Below are 25,400 nucleotides of genomic sequence, written 5' to 3'. Positions count from 1 at the left end.
ATTTTGGAAGTTCATTAAAAATAAAACTAAAAAAAAGTGACCAAATTTGGTAATGAGAGAATAGTCTACAAAGGGACATATTCCACTGAAATGATCCTAGAAACGTTACAAAGCATAGTCCATAATGATACCCTGAAAACAAAGGCACAAGCTAAGAAAACTCAAAGACTACATTATTGTTTTCTCAAGAGGAGGAAATTTTCTTGAAAGCATGGACGACATTTTGGGAGTCTCCATTGATGATGACATTAGAATGCACTCTTATGATCCAGAGTGTGGAGCCAGATTCATCTCGAGCCACCGCACTTAGCATGCTCGAATTTGTCCCGCATCCAACATCAAAATTCACTTTCACCCAATCTTAAGGACGCAATATTTGAGTAGCTATTAGAGTTAGCTAGTTGCACATTTGTAATATGTGAAAATAAATCTCATTTTTAGCTACTCAATAAAAGAAGTTACTCCTAATTACAGGCGCTAATGAATTAATTTAGGTTCTTATTGATTTAACAAATTTAAGAAATAATGTTATAAACATTTTACATATTCTTTAGTAATATATTCGCAAATTCATATGATCATTAGTATTTTATAAGAGCGTTAATAATAATTATTTTTTAACAAAGAACATTAATAATAATGATCATTAGAATATAAAAATTTCAATAACTGAAATGTATTTGTTTGCTATCTTTCTTTAGTATGGATTTATTTATATTCATAAACTATTTTTATCACTCACTGTACAAAAAATATTCTTACTTTTAGTTACAACAAAATTTGTGACTAAAGATAAAAAAAAAATTGTGGCTAATTATAAATTATCATTATCGTGTTGTGACTAATAGGTCCATGGATTAAAGTATTAGTCACAAAAATTAGAATTTGTTGTAACTAAATGTGTTTTTAGTCACAATATTTGTTGTGACTAAACTAAATTAGTGACAATTTGTAACTAAATAGTATGTTTTAGTTACAAGTAATTTTTTGTTATGACTAAAAGTCATATTTAATTACAAAAAATTTATATTGTGACTAAAATGTTGTCACTAAAAGTAACAGTTTTTTGTACCCAACTAATATGACAATATCCTTGTTATAAGATAGAGACAATAATTCTTGTTAAGAATTGAATGAAGGATAAATCTTATAGAAATCTCTTATAAAAAAAGAATACGAAAAGATACACACCATAAATTTATAGTAACAAATAAAACACTAATTATTGTTAAATTAACTATATTCTGTAATTAATACCTAACCAAAAAAAAACTATATATTCAGTAATAGAATCAGTGTTATGTTTATTGTCATTTAAGGCACCAATAATATTTAACACCACATAAAAGCATAAAATATATTATTATTAGTATAATTTAATATCAAACTTATATAGAAATTACAAACAAAAGATATGATAACGAAATTTTGAAGAAAGAAACCCTGTAATTAGTACATTCTCTGAAAAGATTATTATGAGATGATTAATGAAAGCAAAATTGTTATTTCCTTACCTTGCACAGTTAGATATGAGAAATTTACATGGTATATTAACTTTTGCTATTTTTTTATAAAAATACTGTCAGGCGGTATTTTTTACTTTTTTACTGTATTTTTTTATAAGTTTCATACTGCAGTATATTGTGTTAAGTTTTCACTGGTGTTCTACTGGTGTTTTACTAGTATTCTACTGTTGTTTTGAGTTGTTCTGCTTTGTGTTTTACTGGTATTTTATAAAAACACAGTATTTTTGAAAAAATTTCAGTGTGACAGTATTTTTATAAAAATTAACCTAAATTCCAGTATTTTTGTAAGTTTCCCTTAGATATTAGCATTAATCCTTCTACATATTTTGTTGGGTCGAAACTTGTTGAAAGTGGGCTGAAGTTGGACTTTGGGCTTGGGCTTAGGCTTGTTAGGAACTACGTACAGAGGAAATTACAAGATTTGTGGCTTTTATTAAATAAATTCCAAAAAAAAAAAAGAGAAAATTACACCGGGGATCATTATTGTTATTTTATTTACGGAAATACTGCCCCTTTTTTTTAATTATCTGTACACCGCTTATCTCATAAGCTAATATACACTACCCTGTACCGATTTTTACAAATTATTTATAGTTATCTTTCTTATATCATTTCTTTTGTTTCTTTTTTTTATTATTATTTCTCTTTTTTTCCTCAGTAACTTTATTCTTTTTCTTCTCACACATTTTTTTTTTCCTTAAAAGTATACTTAATTTTGTTTTATTATATCTCTGTCTATATTTTTTAAAAACTAATTGTAACTGTACAGTAAATTATTTGAATTAAAAAATAGTACCATCACCATTTTAGTTATTTCTATATACAAGAAATGTGTATTTTTACATGACTATCAAAGAAAGTGACGAATTCATATGTAATATTTTAGTTTATTTTTCTATTTGGTTGATTAAATTTTAAATTTAAATAGAATTAGATATATTAATCAATTTGATAAGTTACTAAAATGTATTTTTTTTTTTAATTTCATTTTTAAATGTTATCACATAGTATTCTAAATAAGTTATTTTTATAGTCATTTTGATATATATTTTTCTTTTTTTTTTTAAAAAAAAGAGAGAACTTAAGAAACAATATGGTATCTTACATTAAAAATAATTATACTAATTTTATTAATAAACTATTTCGTAATTTTTTATATCTACTATAACACATTATATTCTTAACAAAAATTGCTTAAAAGATAGTAATATAAATGTATCTTAAACTGTGAAATAATATAATATAACTTAGAATAAAATAATAATTTTAAAAATTAACTAATCGGAATAACTAACCAAACATTAGTCATATATAAACTTTTGTTTAATTTAAAATTTAGTTACTTATCTTTTAATAAAATATAAAAGAAACTATAATATTGTTTTTGATTTAAGTTTTTTTTTTTTTTTTTTTTGAGATAGTAAAAAATCTATGTCTTCTACATATTAAAAATATGATGAAAATAAGTGACAATGATATAATTTTTAAATTAAAATAATTAGTGGTGTGATCTAGACAGATTTTTAAAATAATAAAATTAATTGATAAAGAGAGAAAAAATAATAAGAAGAAAATAAAATTATATATACATCTATATCTTTATATATTAAAAGTGTCTATCTAACGGCAATTCTTGGTTTAACGATCTTATTTTGTTTCCTCCGTTAACTTTAACAGAATATTCCCAATTAATTTATATTATTTTTTTAACAAAAATTTATATTATTTTAACCAATTCGTTTAAAATGATGGTTTGAATTCTTCAAATTTAATAACTAACACTAAAATAAATAATATTAATAATAGGAGATATTTAGGATTTTAACAATATAATCCCAACTCTCTGTTTGAAAAATAAAAATATATAATATAAGATAAAAATTTCAGTCGATTATTCTCTTATTCTATTTTTTATTTTCTTGGTGAACTGTGATTCTGGGCTTCAAAGAATATATATTTACTATGTATGATTACTATGTTTATAAATATTATATTGGGCCAGGATATCAAATGTCATTACACATTATAGATATCTAATGAAGCAGTGTATTTATGGGAACTCAGTGTATTTTTATTTATATATACAATCAAACGGAGTGATACTATATTCATGGAACCGGAGAAGCTACAGTCGCGCGTCCCCGTCGGTTGCCAGAGCAGGCTGGCTTTTGGGTCTTGGAGAAAAGAAGAAGACAAGCTTGCCCGATATAGTTAACGCGGGTTAGTCGGTTTTGCACGAACCCGCGAAAGAAGTTGAAGTTGTGGGTTAGGCTCCACAATGCGACAAACTGCGGAGGCTCGACTATTCAATAAACGACGAGAAAAAAATAAAATCGGTACACTGTTTCACAGTTTGTTTGCACCTCAGAATCGTGTACGCGGTTACAAGAACAACATTATACATTGACAAGTTTAACGTTAAATGCATCAATTAAACTTTTGTGAGATTCTGTAATTTATGTAGCTATGACCCTTATATTGTTTGTTATCTTTTTTATCTGGTATAACTTATGTATTCAAATTTTATATATATTGTTTATTGGGTCTACATTAATTTCATTTTTTTTTCTTTAATTTTGTATTTCATTTGGGTGATTTGATATCAGAAAGGAGATTTGTAAATAGCAATGTCATCTTCTTCATCGAAAATCTTGGATTTGGAGAGGACTTCTACCAAGATTCTCTCACATTTACGGTGCACACTTCATTTTCTCTCAATTTACAGTATTTTTCATTGAAATTTTATTAGATTCATTAAATTAATTCCTTTATTTATTATAATAGTTAATTCACTCTAAATGTTTGTAGAAATGTCTCACTGATTTAGTTCTAAACCCATAAAAGTAGGTGAAGAACAAAGAAGACAAAAAAGAACAACTGGTTGGGAGAAAAATTATTTATAGCTTTTGGGTACTAAATTATGCTTTTTCTAAATAATTAAATGGGTTTACTTGAAGCTTTGCGTAAATTTGTATTATGTTAACCAGAATTTGCTTAGTTTGATTTAATTTTAGCGATGTAATCTCAATAATTACATGATTCCAAGAAGGATAATGGAGTGGGTAGTTTTGTTTACAATATTTATTAATTGTTATTTAGACTTTTATTTTATGTGAATGAAGATACTCTGCAAGTCTGAATTCGAAGAACACAACTTTAATTTTAGTTAGTTGCTTACAGTAGGAAGATAATCTTATACCTGGTTGGTTTTGTATTTAATTCACATTCTACAGTTTGAACTTTGAGCTACCATTCTATCTCTGTTCAACTCTGAGTGTTAGTTTTCAGCTATGAATAACTAGAAAAAGATCTGACTGTGTTAGATACATTCAGCCTAATTTTTGTAATTGGGATTATTGTATAAGTATATTTGATTCATTATGATGTATAAAAGAGGCATTCTCTCTCTCTCTCTCTCTCTCTCTCTCTCTCTCTCTCTCTCTCTCTCTCTCTCTCTCTCTCTCTCTCTCTCTCTCTCTCTCTCTCTCTCTCTCTCTCTCTCTCTCTCTCTCTTGGGATTATAGTTGATTAAATAATAATATAAAAAAGTAACATTTAAATACTCTTTTAATTTAATTTTATAAGATTAGTTTATGCCATGATAATGAAAAACACCATCAGATTTCAAAGTAGCACGATCTAGCCACCCAAACAATTTTGATTCAAAAATCAAATGCTCAATCGTAACATCCTAATCGTAAAACACGAGACCGATTTCAATCATAGATTTATATACACAATTATGGCATTCTTAACAAGTTTACTTTTATAAAACAAATCGTTTAAAAAATTAACTTACAATTAGTTATCGAATTCTTAAACAAAAATCACTAAAACTTAAATAAAACTAATATTTACGTGGCTCGCCACGTAACTTTCATCTAGTATATATATATATATATATATATCTATAAGTATGTTAATTACCATGTGCTTTAATTGAAATAAAAGGTGCTTTAGTTGAAATAAAAGGACTGACGAGAAATGATAGATAGGACCACGACAGGAGAGTGACCATTTTTTTTGTTTTTTTTGAAATTAAACTCTTATTAACAATAAATGACCATTTTGATTTCGGTATTCTATGAATAAGTTTTCAGTAATCGGTATATAATTTTCCATCGTTTATTTTATAATTATTTTCAATATTAAGTATGTAATTGAAAATTCCCAAAGAAAAAACTATGTAGGATATTTTTATTAAAATTCTAAGGTATTAATTTTAACTTCTACATGAATGCTTATGATTTATATTAACAGATTTTTCAAAAAAAAAAAAAAAAAAAAAAACTTGTAAAGAAATTTAGTTTAAACTATAGTTTATTATTAATTATGTTTTTATCAATATTTTTGTGGGGTGTTTTTTTTTTTTTTAAATTTACAATTTGGGTTACTTCAGGAGTTTTTTTGTGGGTTGCTATGTAGATTTTCACTTGCGATATAGATTGTTCCATTAATTGCTATGTAAGTTTTTATGTGAATTTCTGTAAACATGTAAAAAAAAATATATATTTTAAAGTGTAAAAATAAAAAAAAATAAAAAAAAACTCTTTTTTTTTTTTTTTAACTTTTTCCATTAAATTTTGGACATGTATAATAATGCCTATATAAATTTTTTCAAACTATAGGTATAAAAACTATATTATAGAAATTTCGCTGTAATTATAAATTAAAATGTTGAGAAAATTATAAAAATGCATGCAATAATTCATAAAAAAATTAGAGACATGCTGTTACGTACGATAATTATATTATTTTATATAATTACAAAACATCTGTAAATCTGTACCCTTTCAAAAATAAATTATTTACTAGTATTGATTTAATTTGTCGATAAATGTATGAAGCAATTTGTTAGAACCTTGGAATTATTTCAAGTCATGAAAAAAAAAAAAAGAAGCGATTTTGTGGGATCTGCGTGGGCTATTAGGTGTCCTTAATTTTGGTAAGTTTTTCCATTAATGAAGTTATAAGTTTTCTTATTAAACCTATATATAAACTGTATGTACAGGATTATTATTTGATAGTAAATGGAATTCTGTAAATATATATCCGAATGAAATTTTATATAAAGTATTCATCTTGGCAATATTATATATATACATTACAGTTTCGAGATTTGACCACTTGGTAATAATAACTTTTGAAGTAGATCGGCCCTAATTATAAAGTGACAATCAGCAGTCTTTGTTGTCTGTTTGAGTCAACTTTATTTTATCAGTAATAATTTGAATATTTTTGAAACAAATGATCTTAAAAGTACCATAATCTGACATGATGAGTTTCATGTTTTCGGAGTTGAACACTGTGTATAGTTAATATCCAATGTATATATATAGTTGTTTTTACCAATTTACATTTACTGTATATATATGTTTCTAAAACTTGTTTCATATGTTAAAATATTTGGCTATACAAAAATCAAATTAAGTTTGAGAATATTACTGATTTTTAGTAGTTATATATACTGTTATGCAAGTACTGATTGTAGATAATAGCTTAACATCAATGTGTTTTCAAAAAGCTGTGGAAGGTGATAATAAAACAAATTTTCAAAATACTATTATACTAAGGGACCCTTTTAAAAATGCAAAAGTTTATCGTTTGTATTCTTTTGAGTACACCAAAATTTCTCCAAAAATTTGTGTTTCTTTTTCTTTTCTTTTTTTTTCAAAAAAAAAATATATATATTATCTAATATATAGACTGTTAGACTTAACTATTAATTAATTATCTTTTAAGGGTCTCTACAAAGTAATTAACTTTTTAAATCATAATAATCAAAAGCATATCTATATCTATATATATAGCTGGTTAACATTTTCTTGATTAAATCACATAATGCATATGTGTCATGTACATCTCATATAATATTAATTTTCTTAATTATTGAATTAATTAAATAACAAATATGATTCACGTGATGCACACAATACAAATTGAAAATTAATTAGCAAGTAATGTGAATGTGAATATGTGATGGTGGTTGTGTAGTCTAAAATAATAAACAACTGATCATGAACGTAGTATTTATTAAAGAATTGTTAATTAATATAAACTAGTCCGAGGTTATAAGTAATTAGAATGGACGAGTTTTAAATGTTTTATTATTAAAAAGAATGGGTTGAGAATGAGATGGGAATTAAAATAGTCGGCAGTGTGACTTAATTAATTATGAGAATTACCCAAATCTCAATGATGATTTTAAAAGGAAGTGTACTGTATATGTTCACTACTTTTTGTTCTCATTTTCTAATATCGATAATCACAACCGGTGATATTCAATCATCAATAGTCATATATATCATTTTTCGTCGTACAAATAAAAAAGCAGTGTGTTGAGTGATCATCAGTAGTGTTAATTATGATTGTAGAGAATGAAACATTGTGATTTACAGCTGTTATTTATAATAGTAATTAGTGCAAGCGCCACCTTCCCCATTTAGGCAACGACAGAAAAGCCCCCACTTTCCTTGCCTCCAATATAAAACCCTAATTTGGCCAAACCACCCTTCACAAAACAATATATGTATAATAAGAGTTTTTAGTAGCTAAATTTCATTTATACTTAACTTTTTTAAGTTTAAATTTTAACGGTAACACTTTCTAAATTACTAAACTATATATTCACAAATTTAAGGTATCGATCATCCAGTTAAATACTTATGTATTAATGTACATGTATGCCACGTGTACAAAAGTGTACACATAAATATTCTAAGTTAGCAGTTAACTATAATAAAAAGATGTTATTTTAAATTTACTAACAGTTCATTAGTTTGGAAGGTTTCACAACCAAAATTTGAATTTAAATGGTTAAATACTTGTAAAATAATAATTGAAAGAATTTAACCGAAAAAAAACTCATACAATAAATACAAGTATATATGTATGACTTTTAAGCTAGCTAAGCTAGGTTTCGACTGATCATGTTTTAACAAAAAGATTGTTGGTCATAATATAACTTTAATAAATTAGCTTTACCTTTTTTATTTTCATCTTTAATATTTAATAGATGGTTCTTATTAATTGGCATGTATAGTAAGCTTGACTTGATCAGGAAAAGGTAATTGAGGGTTGAAAAATAAAGTATTTGGTCAGAGGAAAACGTCTGAAGTAAGTAATCAGATTCAGATCTGAGAAAAATAGCAGTGTCTCAGGTCAGATTGTTTTTACTACTCCATCTCTATCCCTCCCACTACCACTACGTACCTACGTACTTTAATTCAAAATATACTTTACGTAATTATTTACCAATCTTATACAGTTATATATACTATTACTACGTACGTACGTACGTACCTCATTTGACATTGTGAATGGTTTCGAATCTCTGCCAATATTTACTACTTTTTTTCTTTTGTAGGACGTTATCGTTTCGTTGTCTACGTTAACATTAGTGTATATGTCTACATGATATATCTAGTTAATGTTGTGCTTTGTGAAAAAATACATAAAAGCATTGAAATATTATTAATATATATATATGAGAAATTTTAAAAAGTATTAAGAGTGGTGCTTAATATTCTCTCTTACATGTTAATATTATTATTGGAGTAATTAAATATATATCGGGTCTGATTATATAATTTAATGTAATAACTTTTAGACCGTATCAATCGTTAACCAATTACAAGGTAACACAAATGTACTAGGTACCATTGTCCAATATCAATACTTTATTAATATTTATCTAAAGAGGAAGAATAGTATTAATAGTATCTAACACCTTGGAAATATGTTATTTTGTAATTACTTAGTGATATTTAATTGCACCAATAACGATATTAATAACACATAAAAATGTGCTAGACAGTACACACAGTGTTAAATATCACTATCGGTGTAGGTCTCGTCCCATATATAACTTTAAGATAATAACTTTTAAGAAATATCATTAACAAATACTATAAAAAAACTATTTTTAATGACAACTGTTTAGTCACATCATAGTTTTTTTGTGACTAAAACATAGTATTTAGATACAAGTATTTGTCACTAATTTAGTTTAAATCATGTAGATTTCGACTAAAAATGCATTTAGTACTCACAACAAATTTTAATTTTTGTGATTATTACATTTAGCTACGGACTTTTTAGTCACGGTATAGAAATGATGGCTTATAATTAATGATATCTTTTTTACTTATAATCACAAATTTTGTTGTGACTGAAAATAAGAATTTTTGTAGTGAAATTATATCATTTTAAATAGTGACGGATCGAGAATTTTTATTTTGTAGAACTTATATTTTATTGTTAAAAAATATTTATACTTATATTATAATTATTCTTATTAGATTTATTCAATTTTATAAGAATTTTTTTACTATTTTAGTCTATAATTATTAAATTTAAAAAATTATATTTAATTTTTTAAAAATAATATTTTTATTTGTAAGAGTTATAATCCCCATATTAATACTAGTGGATCTGTCTCTCATTATAAAACACCACCTTTAAATATGCTACATACGAACCACTTGTAAATAATGATTTTTTGAGTCTTATCTACAATATATGTCATGGATGGTGAGGAGAATACATTTTAAGTCACGTGGGATGCACATTTTCCCCATGGGGATGGGGTCTTGTGGGGACTCGTCCCTACCTGCCCCTAATGGGGCGGGAATTCCCCGTCTAAATGGGAAATGGGATAGGGACGGGGATCAAATTTTGTCCCCGAATATTAAACGGGGCGGGGATGGGGATGACACTCCCCGCCCCGACGGGGACCCGTTTAATTTATTAATTATTTTTTATTAATATATTACATTTTATGGGGTAAATAGCGGCATAAGTACCCAAAATTTTAAGTTTGTAAGCGACATAAACCCAATGTTTATTTTTAGTGGCATAAGTACCCAATGTTTGTAAAACTGTAATTTTTCTTCAGTTTTGTCAATATAGACTCCGTTTTAAATTTATTAAAGGAACATTTAGAAGTAACTGATACACATGTGTCTGTCTAGACCTAATGATCAAGAATCTAGACCTTATATGTGGCCTGTTTAAGAAAATAACAGGGTTTGTACGGACGAAATTAGAGAAAAATTACAGTTTTACAAATATTGGGTACTTATGCCGCTAAAAATAAACATTGGGATTATGCCACTTACAAACTGAAAACTTTGGGTACTTATGCTGCTATTTACCCTATTTTATAGATGCGTTGTATTTTTTTAGTATATTAATATCATTTTTACAATTTTTGAAATTGTGTTTTTGTATAATAATTACTATATTAAATAGTAAATAATATGTAATATTTTAATGTAATTTAATAATTTTATACATTAAATTTTTTAAAATAAACTTTATTTTTACCATAGGGGATTCCCCGCCCCGTCTCTGATGGGAATAAGCAGTGATAGGGCGGGGATGGGGATTAAAATTCTTAATGAAGATGGGGACGGAGCACTCCTCGCTAATTCCCCGCCCCGTGTGCATCACTACGTGGGATCCACGAAAAAAGTTGCACTAACTAAAAAAACTCAATTACACATTCTTCAATCTCTATTTTTCCCGAAGCGCCCCCGTAAAATTATTGTGCAGGGACAATTAATTACGACAGCTTAGTAGAAAAACTACGGTATAATACTTCAAACCCAAGGTTGTATCACATCACTTTTATACGAAATAATATATACTTTTAAAATTATAAATAATACATAGAATGCTGAATTTACAAAATTTACTATACATGTGGCGTGCGAGATATTGAAAATTTTGTAGTCTTCAATCTAGTTATTTAGGTTTACTAAAAACGTATTAGAGTTTAAATTTAAATGTTACAAAAACGTCATTTAATAGAGAAATTAAATTATAAATGTATAATGAATTTGGTATATGCATGCTACCGCAAAGACAATATAATATTAGCTAGCTTTCCTCTATATATACGCTTATACCTCTCATTCCAATATACAAATTTAAAAACGATCAACTAATCAATTGGATTTAGCTTTATCAATATAGAAATATTGCTTGGTTTATATTATTATGGATATTGATTTTTTTTATTTAAGCGTTTATATATTACATCATACATAATTTGGGATTCGAACCTAGAACTTCCAACACACACGCACCCCTATAGCTACTTGAACTAGCCTCAAGTGTTCATTATGGATATTGATTTTATAGTAATATATAGTACTTTAGAAGAATAGTAAAAATATGATGAGATCATTCCTCTTCACTAATTAATTAAATATATATGATATATACATTACAAAAATATTATTTTTACCAGCACAGTTCGATACTGCGAACTTTTACCAGTGCATTTTGCTAACTGCGCTGGCAAAGAAGTCAAAATTTTACCAGCGTACATTTACAGTGGCTAAAATCTAACTTTTACCAGCGTATTTACACGCTGGGGAAAAGTCATTTTTGCCAGCGCTTTTCATTTTATGCTGGCAAAAATTCTAATACTAACATTGATTTGTCAACCCCTTTTGCCAACACATCACAAGTAAATTTCATTTTACCAGCGCAATAACAACTTTTGGCAAAAATGACATTTCTATTTCTTGTAGTAGTTTCTTAGTTCATGCCACATGTATGACAACTTTCATTATATACCACAGTCCATGACTTAAGTAAACATCTTTAGACCAAAGTAGAAAATAATTATAGAGCAATTTGCGGCCAAACCCCCTTATGTTTTGATTTTTATACACTTAACCCCCTTATCTTTATTTTTGGTGGCAAAACCCCCTTATGTTTTAATTTTTATACACTTAACCCCCTTATCTTTTTTTTTTGGTGGCAAAACCCCCTTATGTTTTAATTTTTTACACTTAACCCCTCTATCTTTTGTTTTGGTGGCAAAACCCTTCAGTTTACTTTTCTTTGCAAATTTAAAGTTTTAGTTAAATATTACCGTTAAATACTAACTGGATTACTACTGTATCGACTTCGAGGTTTTACCGTTACATATACAAAGGTGTATACAGTGGTCATCCAGTTGATATTTAACGGTAATATTTAACTGGCGTGTCCAATTTGCAAAAAAATAAACATAAGGGGGTTTTGCCACCAAAAAAAAAGATAAGGGGGTTAAGTGTATAAAAATTAAAACATAAGGGGGTTTTGCCACCAAAAAAAAAAAGATAAGGGGGTTAAGTGTATAAAAATTAAAACATAAGGGGGTTTTGCCACCAAAAATAAAAATAAGGGGGTTAAGTGTATAAAAATCAAAACATAAGGGGGTTTCACCGCAAATTGCTCATAATTATATATATGGTAAATTAATGTAAACTAGCTAGCACAGTACCATCCTTGACGCATAACTTGAGTTCTACATATGACGTGTGCATTATATTAATAACCAGTAGGTTCAGTACTAGTCAAAAATAATTAATTGACCCAGCTGATGCAACAAACGGTACGTAGTAGACATTGGTAAATTTCTAATTTTTATTTATTTTAAATTACTTTCAAGAGTCCAAAAGAATGCAAAAAATTGAAACAAGATGAAGATTTATGGGGATCAGAGATTATTGTCGGGCACATTTTTAGAGATCACTACAAAAAATAATTACTTTAGTAACAATTTTTTAGTTACAAAATATTTTTTTTGTAATTAAATGTGACTTTTAGTTACAACATAAAATTACGTTTGACTAAAATATAATATTTAGATATAAGTTATCACTAATTTAATTTTACTCATAACAAGTATATTGTGACTAAAAACACATTTAGTCACAATAAATTGGAATTTTTATGACTAATACAATATTTAACCACAGATTTTTTAGTTACAATATAAGAATGGTGATTTATATAATTGGTCACAACTTTCTTATTTTTAGTCACAAATTTTATTGTGAGTAAAAGTAAGATATTTTGTTGTGAAAGTATATGGTTATTATAAATATATATTATGGCCCAAAATATGGTTGAGAGACGCGAAAATAAACATCCACAGAGTAATGTCCTTCATTGGTACGATGTAGATCTCAACACACACAAGTGCTTGGTGAGCAGTTACGCCACCTGAGAGGCATGACCCTTTACCTAGACTTATTAAGGCAGGGGCCAAAGGGCAACTCCCAGGGCTCAGGGCTCCAGACGGGCTATTGTAAACATCGAGGAATATGAGGCGTTAAAACGAAGGCTAGAAAAGCAACAAGAACGTAATAATAATTATAAGCAACAAATGATGCAGAAACAGTACCTAAATACGTTCCAAGAGAAATTTATTAGGAATTTTTCCAGCATTGCTCCTAGATTCAACATGCCAGAGATGTCTCCGATTCCACCTTGAGATGGATCTTCATCACGTGCCTCAAGATAGAAACACTATTACAAAAAGGGGGTATTCGCAAGAGTCCTAAAATATTTTTATGAGGAACCTTTGCAAAAAAAAAAATTAAAACTATTAGGAGAAATAGGGTATTTCTGACGATTTAAACAGTCGAGATGTATAGGCGACGATTTTTAAATGTGCCTTAAAAAATCTAGTGTATTTTTAAAGGGAAATTGCTGCTGGTTTAAAACTGTCAGTAATTCTCATGATTTAATATTTAACGCGTTTCAAATCTAAAATTTTATTTTCTCGCATCTTAAACTTTAAATTTTTATTTCCCGCATCTTAAGATATAAACCCCCGCAAAAAAATTAGATCTCATTTTTTCAAAGTCATTTATAAATTTTGTTTCGTTTCATTTCCCGACTCTCTCTCCTCCACAACCATGAGCCACACCATCCTTCCCCTCCACTCTTTCTTGCTTTGTCCCTCTCGTCCGCTCTCTCGTGGCAGCATAAAGGTAAGCACAATATTCTCTTATTTATTGTTTAAATTTTTATTAGCCATGATTTGATTTGATGATCTTGATCCTTGTGTGTGTAAAAGAAATCTGAAGCTTGGAAATCAATAGAAAATTTCAAGGATCGTCAAATGAAAGGCATTTTGAAGCTTGTAAAAGAAAGTTTCAATGAGGAGGAAGACAAGCACAACGACAACGGAGGAGGATGAAGCTTGTAAAGGTTTTAGAGCGGATGCGATAAATGCGAGAAGTGGTTTTGAGGAAGATGAAGATGAAGATTTTTTGGGTATCCACTATAGCGACGGTTTAAAACCGTCGGCTATACTAAAGGCCACAGTTTAAAACCATCAACTATATATCGTGGCCTATAGTATCGACTATAGTCGACGGTTTTAAACTGTCAGAAATTATTTTCCTCGACTTTTTTCTACCGTCGCTTGTTCTACCCAATATTCGTGACGCTTGTATAGGCAACGATTTTATAAACCGTCAAGAATTTTTTACCCGACGGTGTGAAACCATCGAGAATTATAATTTTTTTAGTAGTAAAAATAGTAATGGTTGATAAATGAAAATTTCAGCTGAAATATGAGTGAGGTGATGCATTTCCTTATATAGAGGTTTAATATAAGAGAGGGCCACTGTTGTATTAAGAAATGGCACAATACAATTACATATTCATAACAGAAAATTAGTACAGCAAAAAGTATGATCATTGGCAAAAAAATATAATAAGGTCGTTGGGAATATTCTAGATAAAAAGGATATGCTGAGCTGTAGCATACTCTGATTTTATACTCTGCTGCTGCTGCATATTGAACTGTTGAGAGGCTCAAGACTTCTATCTTCTATAATTTGGAGTTGGGGAGCTGTTATGTTCTTCAAATTCTTAACACTCCCCTCCCAACTAGAATGACGATGATGACAATGATGCTGTTAATTTGTAGTGTAATTATTATTTAGTATTTTTTAGTGTAAATTTTAGTATTTTATTATGACATCTATTTTTTAATTATTTCTATAATGTTTACTTGAATTTAGTGTCATTATAATATGCGATTGGAATTATATTAGTATATTATTATTTAAGAAATTTTAATTTAAATTTAAATTTAAATTCAAATTACATTTATATTTCATTTAATTAAATAAATTTTAGAAAATAATTATATAAAAAATATTTTACCAACGCATTATATAGCACCAATAAAACTATTTAAAATATTTTTTTGCAAAGTTTTATGCGTTGGCAAATTTTTCCACGAATAAGGAAATACATGAAAATAGTTTTACCGGTGAATTTTTTTATCAGCAAAACTTTCTCGACGAGACTTAGTCGTCGAGTCAATTAATGTCGGTGGCCAATGTTTAAGTCACATGTAAATGTGACTTTCACTGGCGAAATATCATTTTTTGCCAGCAACTTTTGTTGGTGGAATTACTTGCTGGCAAAAACTCTTTTTTCATGTAGTGTGTTGTGGTCTGTGACTTGTTTTAAAAAATTCACAAATTTCTCGATGTATACACTCACAAATTTCTCGATTTGGTCTTATAGGATTCTTTCAAATGTCACGTTCGGTCCTATAATTTCTTAAAGGTCATTTATTATACTCACACTTTCCAAGGCCAGATATAAAGAGGGTGTATTACTAATAGTATTGGATGCATGTATTAGAATTAGTCTCATATTGTGTTATTGTGTAGAAAAAATTATACTATATATAAAATAAAATAAGCATACTCTCGTTTGTGAATTAATTTTGAAATGCTTATCCTATACATACTTGATTTCAACTTTCTCAACCATAAGAAATGCTAAGCATAGTACAGAGTATTTATAAGATAAGTTAGTTACAAGTACTTACAAGGTAAGAGTTAGTTACAAACTTACAAATATATAACATTTGTACTAATTAACTTAATAACAGAACTAACTATAACACTGACATTCAACTCCCAAAATTAATTATTGTGTATATAGGCAAAATATTACTAAACGCGCCCCCTATATTTTATTTCTCTCCTATCATCTTTCTCTGTTTATGTCTCTCTCCAAAGGGTTGATCTACCATGCATATAAAATGCAAGTGTTAATTAATTAATATTTTATAAACTTAGTCACTAACATACAATAACATGGGGTATACGTACTGTAGAATACTCTTTAGTATTTCCTTAATATAATAATAAAAGTGAATATGAGTAGAACAAGGATATATATATATATATATTGACGTTTTGATCAAGTGAGTTTGTGGCCGTTGATCATAAACACTAACATTATTAATTTTTTTGAACAATTGGTTGGTATTAATATGTACTAGATATATCACATGAAGAGAGTGGCCGTAACTATCGTTTTCTAATTCAAGTGATTTGACAATCAAAATACAAACAATGATAAGACAGAGATACATAGAGAAAAAGGAATTTGGCTAAGATCGGTCTCATCAATAATATTAATTCAGTCGATCCCACGTGGTTATATTAAGAAAGAAAAGAGTACAAACTTGTTGGTCAGGAAAAAAATAAGGTAATATAGATGGATGCGTGTGGTACCAACATATATACAAATACAAGTACGAGATCGAGAGTCATGGCGCGCATGATCATGAAGAGAAAGCAAGTTAAGTTAAGTCATGAGCTTCGACCCAAAAAAAAATAGGTTAAGGTGAGCCATGTTGCTAGCCTCCATTCCCCATGCCTAAACAATGGTTGGGTCAAAAGCTAATCCTACTAACCAAAACTTATTACAAGTAAGAGCTAGCACTGTTAATAGCTGCTGTAAAATACAGCAATCTTTAAATTTTAAAGAATTGGTCAAAGAAAAAAGTTCCATCATTTTTGTGACTAATACATTTAGTCATAGAATTTTTAATCACATAATAATAATAATAATTTAATTAGTCACAATTTTACTTTTAGTCACAAATTTTATTGTAACTAAGAGTAATTTTTTTTTTGTGACATTCTACATATTATATATTTTATTTTTGCTATATATATTTGGGGAGGTCTATGAGTGGTGTTGTGTTGTACCAGTTACATCACCTTCCCGGAAAATATAGAAGCCAGAGTTTTTTTTTCATGAAAATATTCACAGTAAAGGAATTTAATTTGAAAATTTTCAAATTATTTATAATGTAAAAAATAAAGTTCAAAGTAATTTTTTTACACGTGCTAGCCGTGCAACAAATAATTTAAACTTTTTTTTGACAATGTAAAATACTGAGAATATTTGAAAATTGGTAGGATATTCATCATTACTATAATAAACATATTGTCATAAAATAAAGAAATCTGAGAAAAAAAATCTGATATGATTTTGGAGAGGGAGTTGTACTGGTATGTTACCTCCCATAAAATTAAGATATAGAAATTTTATTGAATTTAAGAGAAATATTAAAATGAATCAATTAAGATATAATATTTAAAGAATTATTTGTTCAAAATAAAATATTTAAAGAATTAATATAGAGAATGTATAAGTTTATTGTAATGTAAAAAGTTTAGATCTAAAATATAAAAATTAGAATTGCGTAGTAATATTTTTTTTTTAAAAATAAAAAGGGAAATTTGCGGTAAAAATCTTCAAAAAGGTCACGTTGATACAGATTAGTCCTCAAGCTCCAGAAATAGCGGCAATAGTCCTCAAGCTCCAAGTTGTTGTTTGTCCGTTAATCTTAATTTTAACTGAGCCCTTTACTTTTTTAATATTGCCACGTGTCAAAATATTACTGGTCCAAATTATTATTTTAATTAATAAAATAAAATAAATAAATAAATAATTTAAAAGTGATTTTCTTTTTTTTTCTTTTTCTTTTTTCTTTTTCTTTCTTTTCTTCTTCGTCTTCTTCTCGCTGATGACCTAAAATCCATTATCAAAACCAAAACCATTACTCTATTTTCAACTCACAGATCTTGGCCAGATTACAACGAAAATCCCCGATTGGGGCTTGCTTTCTTTTCTTGGCTATGGGTTCAATGTTAGACTTTTATTTGGGCTTACATTAAATTTTATTGGTTTTATTAAAACTTGGGTTGATTGGATAGTTCTTTGCTGTATTAGCCCATGTTGTTGGTGATCAATTGTTAATGGGCTTAGCATCTGTGAGTAAAGTCTAGGTGAAGCAGAAGTGTGGGCTTTTCTAGTTGACTGAAGCCTTTGATGAGCGCCCAACCCAACTAGGGTTTTGTAGCTAAGTCCCCTCCCTAACTCTATAAATACATATTGTCTCATCACAATTGTATACCTTTTGATAATCAGATAAAATAAACTGCTTCTGATTTAGAGATCTAGGGAGGAAGACTTAGTTGATAGTATTGCACTATCGAATTGGAGTAACTGCTGTGGATCAATCAGAGATAATTGCTATGGATCAATCAGGTACACATACCTAATTATTATATCTTATTATTGTGTTCTATGTTATATACAAATAGATCTTGGGTTAATTGTTAATTTATATAACATTCAAAACCCTTCTCTCTCTCTCTTTCTTTTAGGGTTAATGATGATGAATTATTTGGGGATGAAAATTCTGTGTAAGAGAGAAAAACACAGCCCAAGATAATTTGTTGAAGAAGAAGGAGAAAGGAAAAAGAATGAAGGTCGGTGCTTTCTTTTTGATGTGTTTAATTTCTGAAAGAAAGATTGCTATTAGCTTTATACATGTATCTATATATATATATACATACACACATTCAAACCTGACCAGATCCGTGACCCTACAAAGAGAGAGAGATAACCAAAAACGAAAAGAAAAGAAGAAGAAGAAAAAAATATGAGCATGTACCTTCAGGCTTTGGGCTACGGGAATCTCACATCTGGGGTTCATTTAGATAATCATTCATTGGAAAATGCTCAAGAATTGGAGAACCGAGATTGATAAATCCTCATTATCCCCAAAAAATCTTAATCTTTGAGATTCGAATCTCCCAAATCCGAAATATCTCGGTTTGAGAAGGAAGGTGGAGATGGAATAGGCACGATGGGTTTGAGATTCGAATTTTGGAAGAACTAGGGTTTGGAAAGCATTTGCCATGGGAGGAAGAAGATGAAAGGTTAAAGAAGGAAGAAGAAGGTAGATAGATTGAGAGAGGTAAAGAACGAAAAAGTAAAAACTGAAAAGGTTTTTTATTTTTTAAATAATGTTTTATAATTTTAAAAATGTTTTTAAATTTTCAAATAAAAAATAATTAAAAATATTAAAAGATTTTATTTTAATTTTTAATAAGTGTTTTTAATTATTTTTAATTGAAATTTTAATTTTAACCAATAAAATATCAACACGTGACTTGTTTTTGGAGCAACTAACGGATCGTTAGAAAAAAGACTAACGGACAAACAACAACTTGGAGCTTGAGGACTATTGCCGCTATTTTTGGAGCTTGAGGACTAATCTGTATCGACGTGACCTTTTTGGGGACTTTTACCGTAAATTTTCCAAATAAAAATGAAGCTCTGTTGTTGTTTTGAGAAGAAGCTGCACTTGAGAGTTGGGAGTGATACTGATAGTGGTAGTAGTAGCAATAGTGATAGTGTGTGGTGGGTACGTACTATACTATTTTAACTTTATTTACGTTACGTACGTACCCCTGCTTTTGACCTTTTTCTATGTAATGTCTCTATTTTGTTTCTACGAATTGATGACTAAACGTCGGACCCCCTCCCCCGTGTAACCATACATACCACGTGTAACTCTTTCATTGGCTACTCCATCATCACGTAATGCTCATCTCACTTCACCAGTCGGGGAGAGAGCCCCGGGACCCACCTTGGCCCCTTCTTTTTCTCACCAGTGACGATAGAGTGACGTATCTTAGTCGCGTTAGACTCGGATCCTGTCTTTTAGGTTTTCCTTTTTCTTTTCTTTTTTTAATAAAAAAACTCACAATATTATTCTTATTTCTAATCACTTCGAAATCGAATCTCTCTCTCTCGCTCTTTCTCTCTCTCTCTATAGCTTATACTGAAAATAATGGAAGACCAGTACGGAGGGATACCAGCAGAGTTCCGGCAGCTGATGGCGGTGAGGACAGAGCTGCAACAACCACAGCCGTTGATTTCGCCAGCTCATCACTTGGGAGAGGCGCCGTATACCGTTCACAGTAGTAATTACCAGCAGCAGTACTCTTACGGCCAAACGTCATCCTTGTGTGGCGTCGGGTTGGTGGAGCATCAGTTCGGGTCGGGTCAACATATTAATATGAGTGGGTCAAACGGCGTCGCATTGTATCATGATTTGGAGAGTAGTAGCGGAACTGGTGGATTATGGATGAGTAGTAGTAATACTAATAATAATATGGGGAACTATGATAACAATATGATGAACACAACAAGATGGCCCAGACAAGAGACGCTTACTCTTCTCGAGATTCGATCTCGTCTTAATCCAAGGTTTAAGGATACTAATCAGAAAGGTCCTCTTTGGGATCAAATTTCTAGGTATATATTATAAACATAATTAATGTTATATCAAAACCCTAATTTCTATATTTCCAATTTTCTTAATACCTCATACATCGACTGATCAATCAAGCCTAGACTTTATGATTATTATTATAAATGGATTATACCTTGATATATACATAGTTATAGTGTTCATTTTTTAACACAAGTTTCGTCTCCTCTTCTGATTTTCTTTCTTCACCTATATATATTATCTTGCTTTTCTGTAATTGGGTAAAATAAATTAAAAACCTATTTCGAGTAAACAAAACTGATAATACATCGTTTCATTGCCTTTCTTTCCATTTTGGGATTGATTTTTCTTTTCTCTTTCTGGTTTTGTCATGCAAAAATATAACAGTCATAAGACACATATATATATAAATTGATTAAATTTATATTCCTATTACTTCTCTTAGTATCCACTGATCACATAATTTAGTATTAAGAAGCATATATATATATATATGTACTTTTAATAAAATCGGACACACACACATAACTATAATTAATTTTCAATTATGGTTTAAATAATGTGGAAAATCTGGCCTTGTGCTCAATGTATATAACTAAAATCTTCTTACTTCTCTGTACTGATCTCCTTCAATATATATAGACAAACTAAAATTTCCCTAATAATCTAATAAAGATGATCTTTTGGTATATTAATCACCAAATTAAATCGTACTAAACTTTGACTGCATATATAATGTTTTCTAGCTTGCTATTTAAATTAATATATATTCTATATCAGCAATATATATATATAAATATTCTACGTACACACAGCGCTAGCTCCCCGTACGTGCTAATAGTCTAATTAATAATATATAATAATGTAGACACACAAAATAACAATATCATTTAACACAGAATAATTAAGCATATACGAAAAATTGTTTATGATTTCTTTATTCTTCTCCCTTTAATTGATGAAACCAATTATAAAATATGAGTTTTACTAAAAATGACCGGCAATTTATGATTTATAATTATTACTCAATAACATATACATAGTACTCTAGTAGATGTGTGTAGCTAGTATAGTACTCTTCATCATTTCTTTTTGAGCTAATTAATGATATAATGTTTTAAATTGTTTGTTGATATATATATAATAGGATAATGGCGGAGGAACATGGGTACCAGAGGAGTGGGAAAAAATGCAAAGAGAAATTTGAGAACTTGTACAAATATTACAAGAAAACCAAGGAAGGTAAAGCTAGGAAACAAGATGGGAAACACTACAGGTTCTTTCGTCAACTAGAAGCCATTTACGGTCATGATCAAAATTCCAATATTGATCAATCCCCACTACTTGTTGATCAAACCCATCACATTATTAGACCAAACTCTCTTCTTTATCAATACCCCAATAAGATCTCTGATCATAATAGCCTTAATAGTTTCTCCATTAATAATTCTAGTGACCAATTTGAAACTTCATCCTCAGACAACAACATGAACAACAAGGATGAAGATCAGAAAATGAAAGGCGTAGGAGAAATTAGGGGGAAGAAGAAAAGCAGTTGGAAAGCTAAAGTAGAGGGGTTTGTGGATTCACAGATGAAGAAAATTATGGTGACACAAGAGAGTTGGATGGAGAAAATGTTTAAGAATGTTATTGATAAACAAGAGAAAAGAGTAGCAGAAGAAGAAGAATGCCGTAAAAAAGAGGTTGCTCGTGTTGATGAAAAGATTAATGAGTTTTGGGCTAAGGAGAAAGCTTGGATTGAAGCTCGTGATGCTGCTGTAATGGGAGCTTTCAATAAATTAACAGATGGTAAAGGATCTTCACTGCTACAATTACCATCTTTTCCTGAAAGATCATCAAACTCATCAAATATTGTTAGATGGAATAATGAAGAGGAGATTTCAAGCTTAATTGAACTCGTCAGATCATCATCATCATCATCAAGTACAAGTACTAATTTTAATTGCTTGGAATTAGGTACAACAAGTAGTAATAATAGCACTACTAGTAGTGTTTGGGAGGAAATAGCTTCGAAAATGAGTTGTTTGGGATTTGAGAGAAGTCCAAGCGAGTGTAAACACAAGTGGGAGAGTTTAAGCATTTATACTAATAATGAAAGTCACAAAAAGAGAAGAGAAGAATTCAACACTACTGGGCGTTATTCCGGTAATAATAATAATAATAATAATAATAATCAAGATTATTATAATAATCATTGTGAGCTAGCTCTGATGAAGCAAGATGATCAGCGTGATCATAGGATTATTACGGGACTTCGATTGATGGATGATACTACTAACACTTCAAACGTAGCTGCAGGCACATCCCACATGAATAATCCTACTAACTGCTTTAACCTTCTGTTTGGTGAGGAGGAAAACTTGTGGGAAAAATATGGCTCTTTGAAGCTCGGTAATAAAGATAGGCTAAACCAATTATGACAAGTAAGAAATATATATATATTATTATATAATTATATATAATGTGTGTGTGTTTCAGATAAATATTTGTAGCTAGCTATGTGATTAGAAGTTGCTCTCTCATCTCATGATCATTATACATAATTAATTAATTGACCTGTTTTTGTTTAATTAGAAAGTTATATATATTAATCTAAGCGTACAGATTTACTGATATATCTCTGCAAATTATAACAGCATCAGTAGATTAATAATATGCGCATTATATATATGTTTAATTTACATATGAGTTAACAAAGTAACATCAATGTTCTGGCTGTCCCCCTAGCTTGATTAATTAACTGAAATTAATTTATATGTGCACTACTATATAATTATTATGGTTTTATTGTTGATAAGCATAATTAGTGATCATTTCACATGTACACCCGAAATTTGAGCCCCATCCTCAATAAAAAAAAAAAGAAGAAGAAAGAATATCTACACACTTGTACATACTATCTACACATAATTAATTTTTGTCACACTATATTAAAAAAATTTATTCACTTTTTATATATAATTATTCACTGTAGAAATTAAATACACATGATTATTAGTTATACCCATCGATGGGTATTTGATAAAAATTTGATTTCTAAAAATTAATATTATCTAAAATTAATATTTAATTATAATTTTCTTTTTGTAACCATCAATGGATAAGTGTTCCATAAATATACATATTATTTTGTGTAGAAAATGTACAGTTTACATTAATTACACGTTGTTGTGTGTAAAAAAATATGTATAATCTAAATGTATCTTAACTATTATTCATATAAATATAATAAGTAGATTTTACAAAAAATACAAATTGAAGTAAAAAAAAAAAAAAAAATCGTTTAAATGGAAGTATGGAGAAAAATATATTTTGTTCTTATCATTGGATATTTTTTCCTTTAAACACAAACATAAGTTTAGGAAAATATTGTGGTGCACCTCGAGAAAGAAGTGTAATGATACAGTGCCCCTTTTGTATTTTTGATAACTAAGTTATAATTTCATTTTTTTTACATTATAATTATTAAAGAGATTTTGTAAATTTTAAAAAATTTAGAATATATAATTTACTGTGTTAAAAATAAATTTCAAACAATTTATTGCATACATGTTTATTTTATTTTATAGCATGCAAAATAGATTATTTGAATCATATATTTTGTATGGTTAATTATTTTAAATTTCTCAAATATTTGAAAAAATTATTTTAAATAGGGCGAATATTTAAATTAAGAATGATAGGAAAAATGTTATCATTTCAATCAATTTTTTTTAACTCCATGATAATTTTAATTTTAAAGCATATAAATAATTTTTCAATAGAAAATAATTTTTTTATTCTTATTATCTTTTGAATAGAATAATTAAAATATTTTTACAAATGCATTTTTAATTCTGTACAAATAAATTAAATTTTTAACGATTTCAATAAAACTATTTATGCAAAAATGGGTCAAAAAAACAAAAATTAAGGAATTTTTGTTTTATTATTGCTAAATATTATTGAAATAATTACAAATTTGATGCATTATATCCTTCAAAATCGAACATTACTAATCAATTATTTTAGGTGATATATATAATTAATATTAAATTTTAGTTAGTAAATAGTATAGAGAATATTTTATATGATATATCATCAAAGAACAGAAAGTAAAAGGGCAAGATAGCAATCCCCACCATTTTGTCTCCGCCCAACTCCTGTGGGCAGATGGAAACCACGTATTTTGAACTGATGGCCTTTGGAAAAAAAAAAAGAACTCGTTAGGCCTTCAGAACAAAGGTAATTTATTTTTGTTCATGTTTTAGACAATCTAGCTAATTATATATATACTTCTATCTAAATATATTCTTCTTCTATTAGAAAGGCAGACTGAATAAAAGTAAAGTATAAGGCAACGTACTGGTAGAGGAAATGATCTTTACATAAAAATGAAAGAATTTTGTGTAATTAATGAACAAAATATCGTCGAATAAAAAGTGGCGCCTCTAATCTATGATAAGATGAATGAACCATCAAGGGCTCATTAGTATATTATTAGTGAGAATTAATGCTAAAAAAAATGTATTATTGGTGTAATATCTTTGTCTGTATTATATGTTATTGGTGTAATTAAGTACGTATCAGGTACCGTAAAATTTAATAAAATAGTTTTTAAAAAATATCGTTAACTAATCATAAAGTACCACTTATAAAAAATATTCAAC

At 28.6% G+C, this 25,400-nt stretch overlaps 1 protein-coding gene across 1 annotated transcript; it reads left to right on the top strand.

Moving 5' to 3' along the window:
* The first annotated feature begins 20,191 nt into the window (after window positions 1-20,191).
* LOC115705039 (trihelix transcription factor PTL) lies at window positions 20,192-23,366 on the top strand. Its single transcript, XM_030632278.2, has 2 exons — window positions 20,192-20,753; window positions 21,878-23,366. The coding sequence occupies exons 1-2, from the start codon at window positions 20,287-20,289 to the stop codon at window positions 23,169-23,171; spliced, it is 1,761 nt and encodes a 586-aa protein (XP_030488138.2). The 5' UTR covers window positions 20,192-20,286; the 3' UTR covers window positions 23,172-23,366.
* The last annotated feature ends 2,034 nt before the right edge of the window (window positions 23,367-25,400 follow it).

The sequence above is a fragment of the Cannabis sativa genome, chromosome 1 (genome assembly GCF_029168945.1).
Source record: "Cannabis sativa cultivar Pink pepper isolate KNU-18-1 chromosome 1, ASM2916894v1, whole genome shotgun sequence".
NCBI lineage: Eukaryota > Viridiplantae > Streptophyta > Magnoliopsida > Rosales > Cannabaceae > Cannabis > Cannabis sativa.
This window is presented reverse-complemented; position numbering and strand designations above follow the sequence as displayed.

Coding starts and splice junctions, on each gene's coding strand:
- LOC115705039 (XM_030632278.2), top strand. CDS start 20,287: ATGGAAGACCAGTACGGAGGGATACCAGCAGAGTTCCGGCAGCTGATG. Junction 20,754..21,877: donor CTTTGGGATCAAATTTCTAG/GTATATATTATA, acceptor TATATATAATAG/GATAATGGCGGAGGAACATG.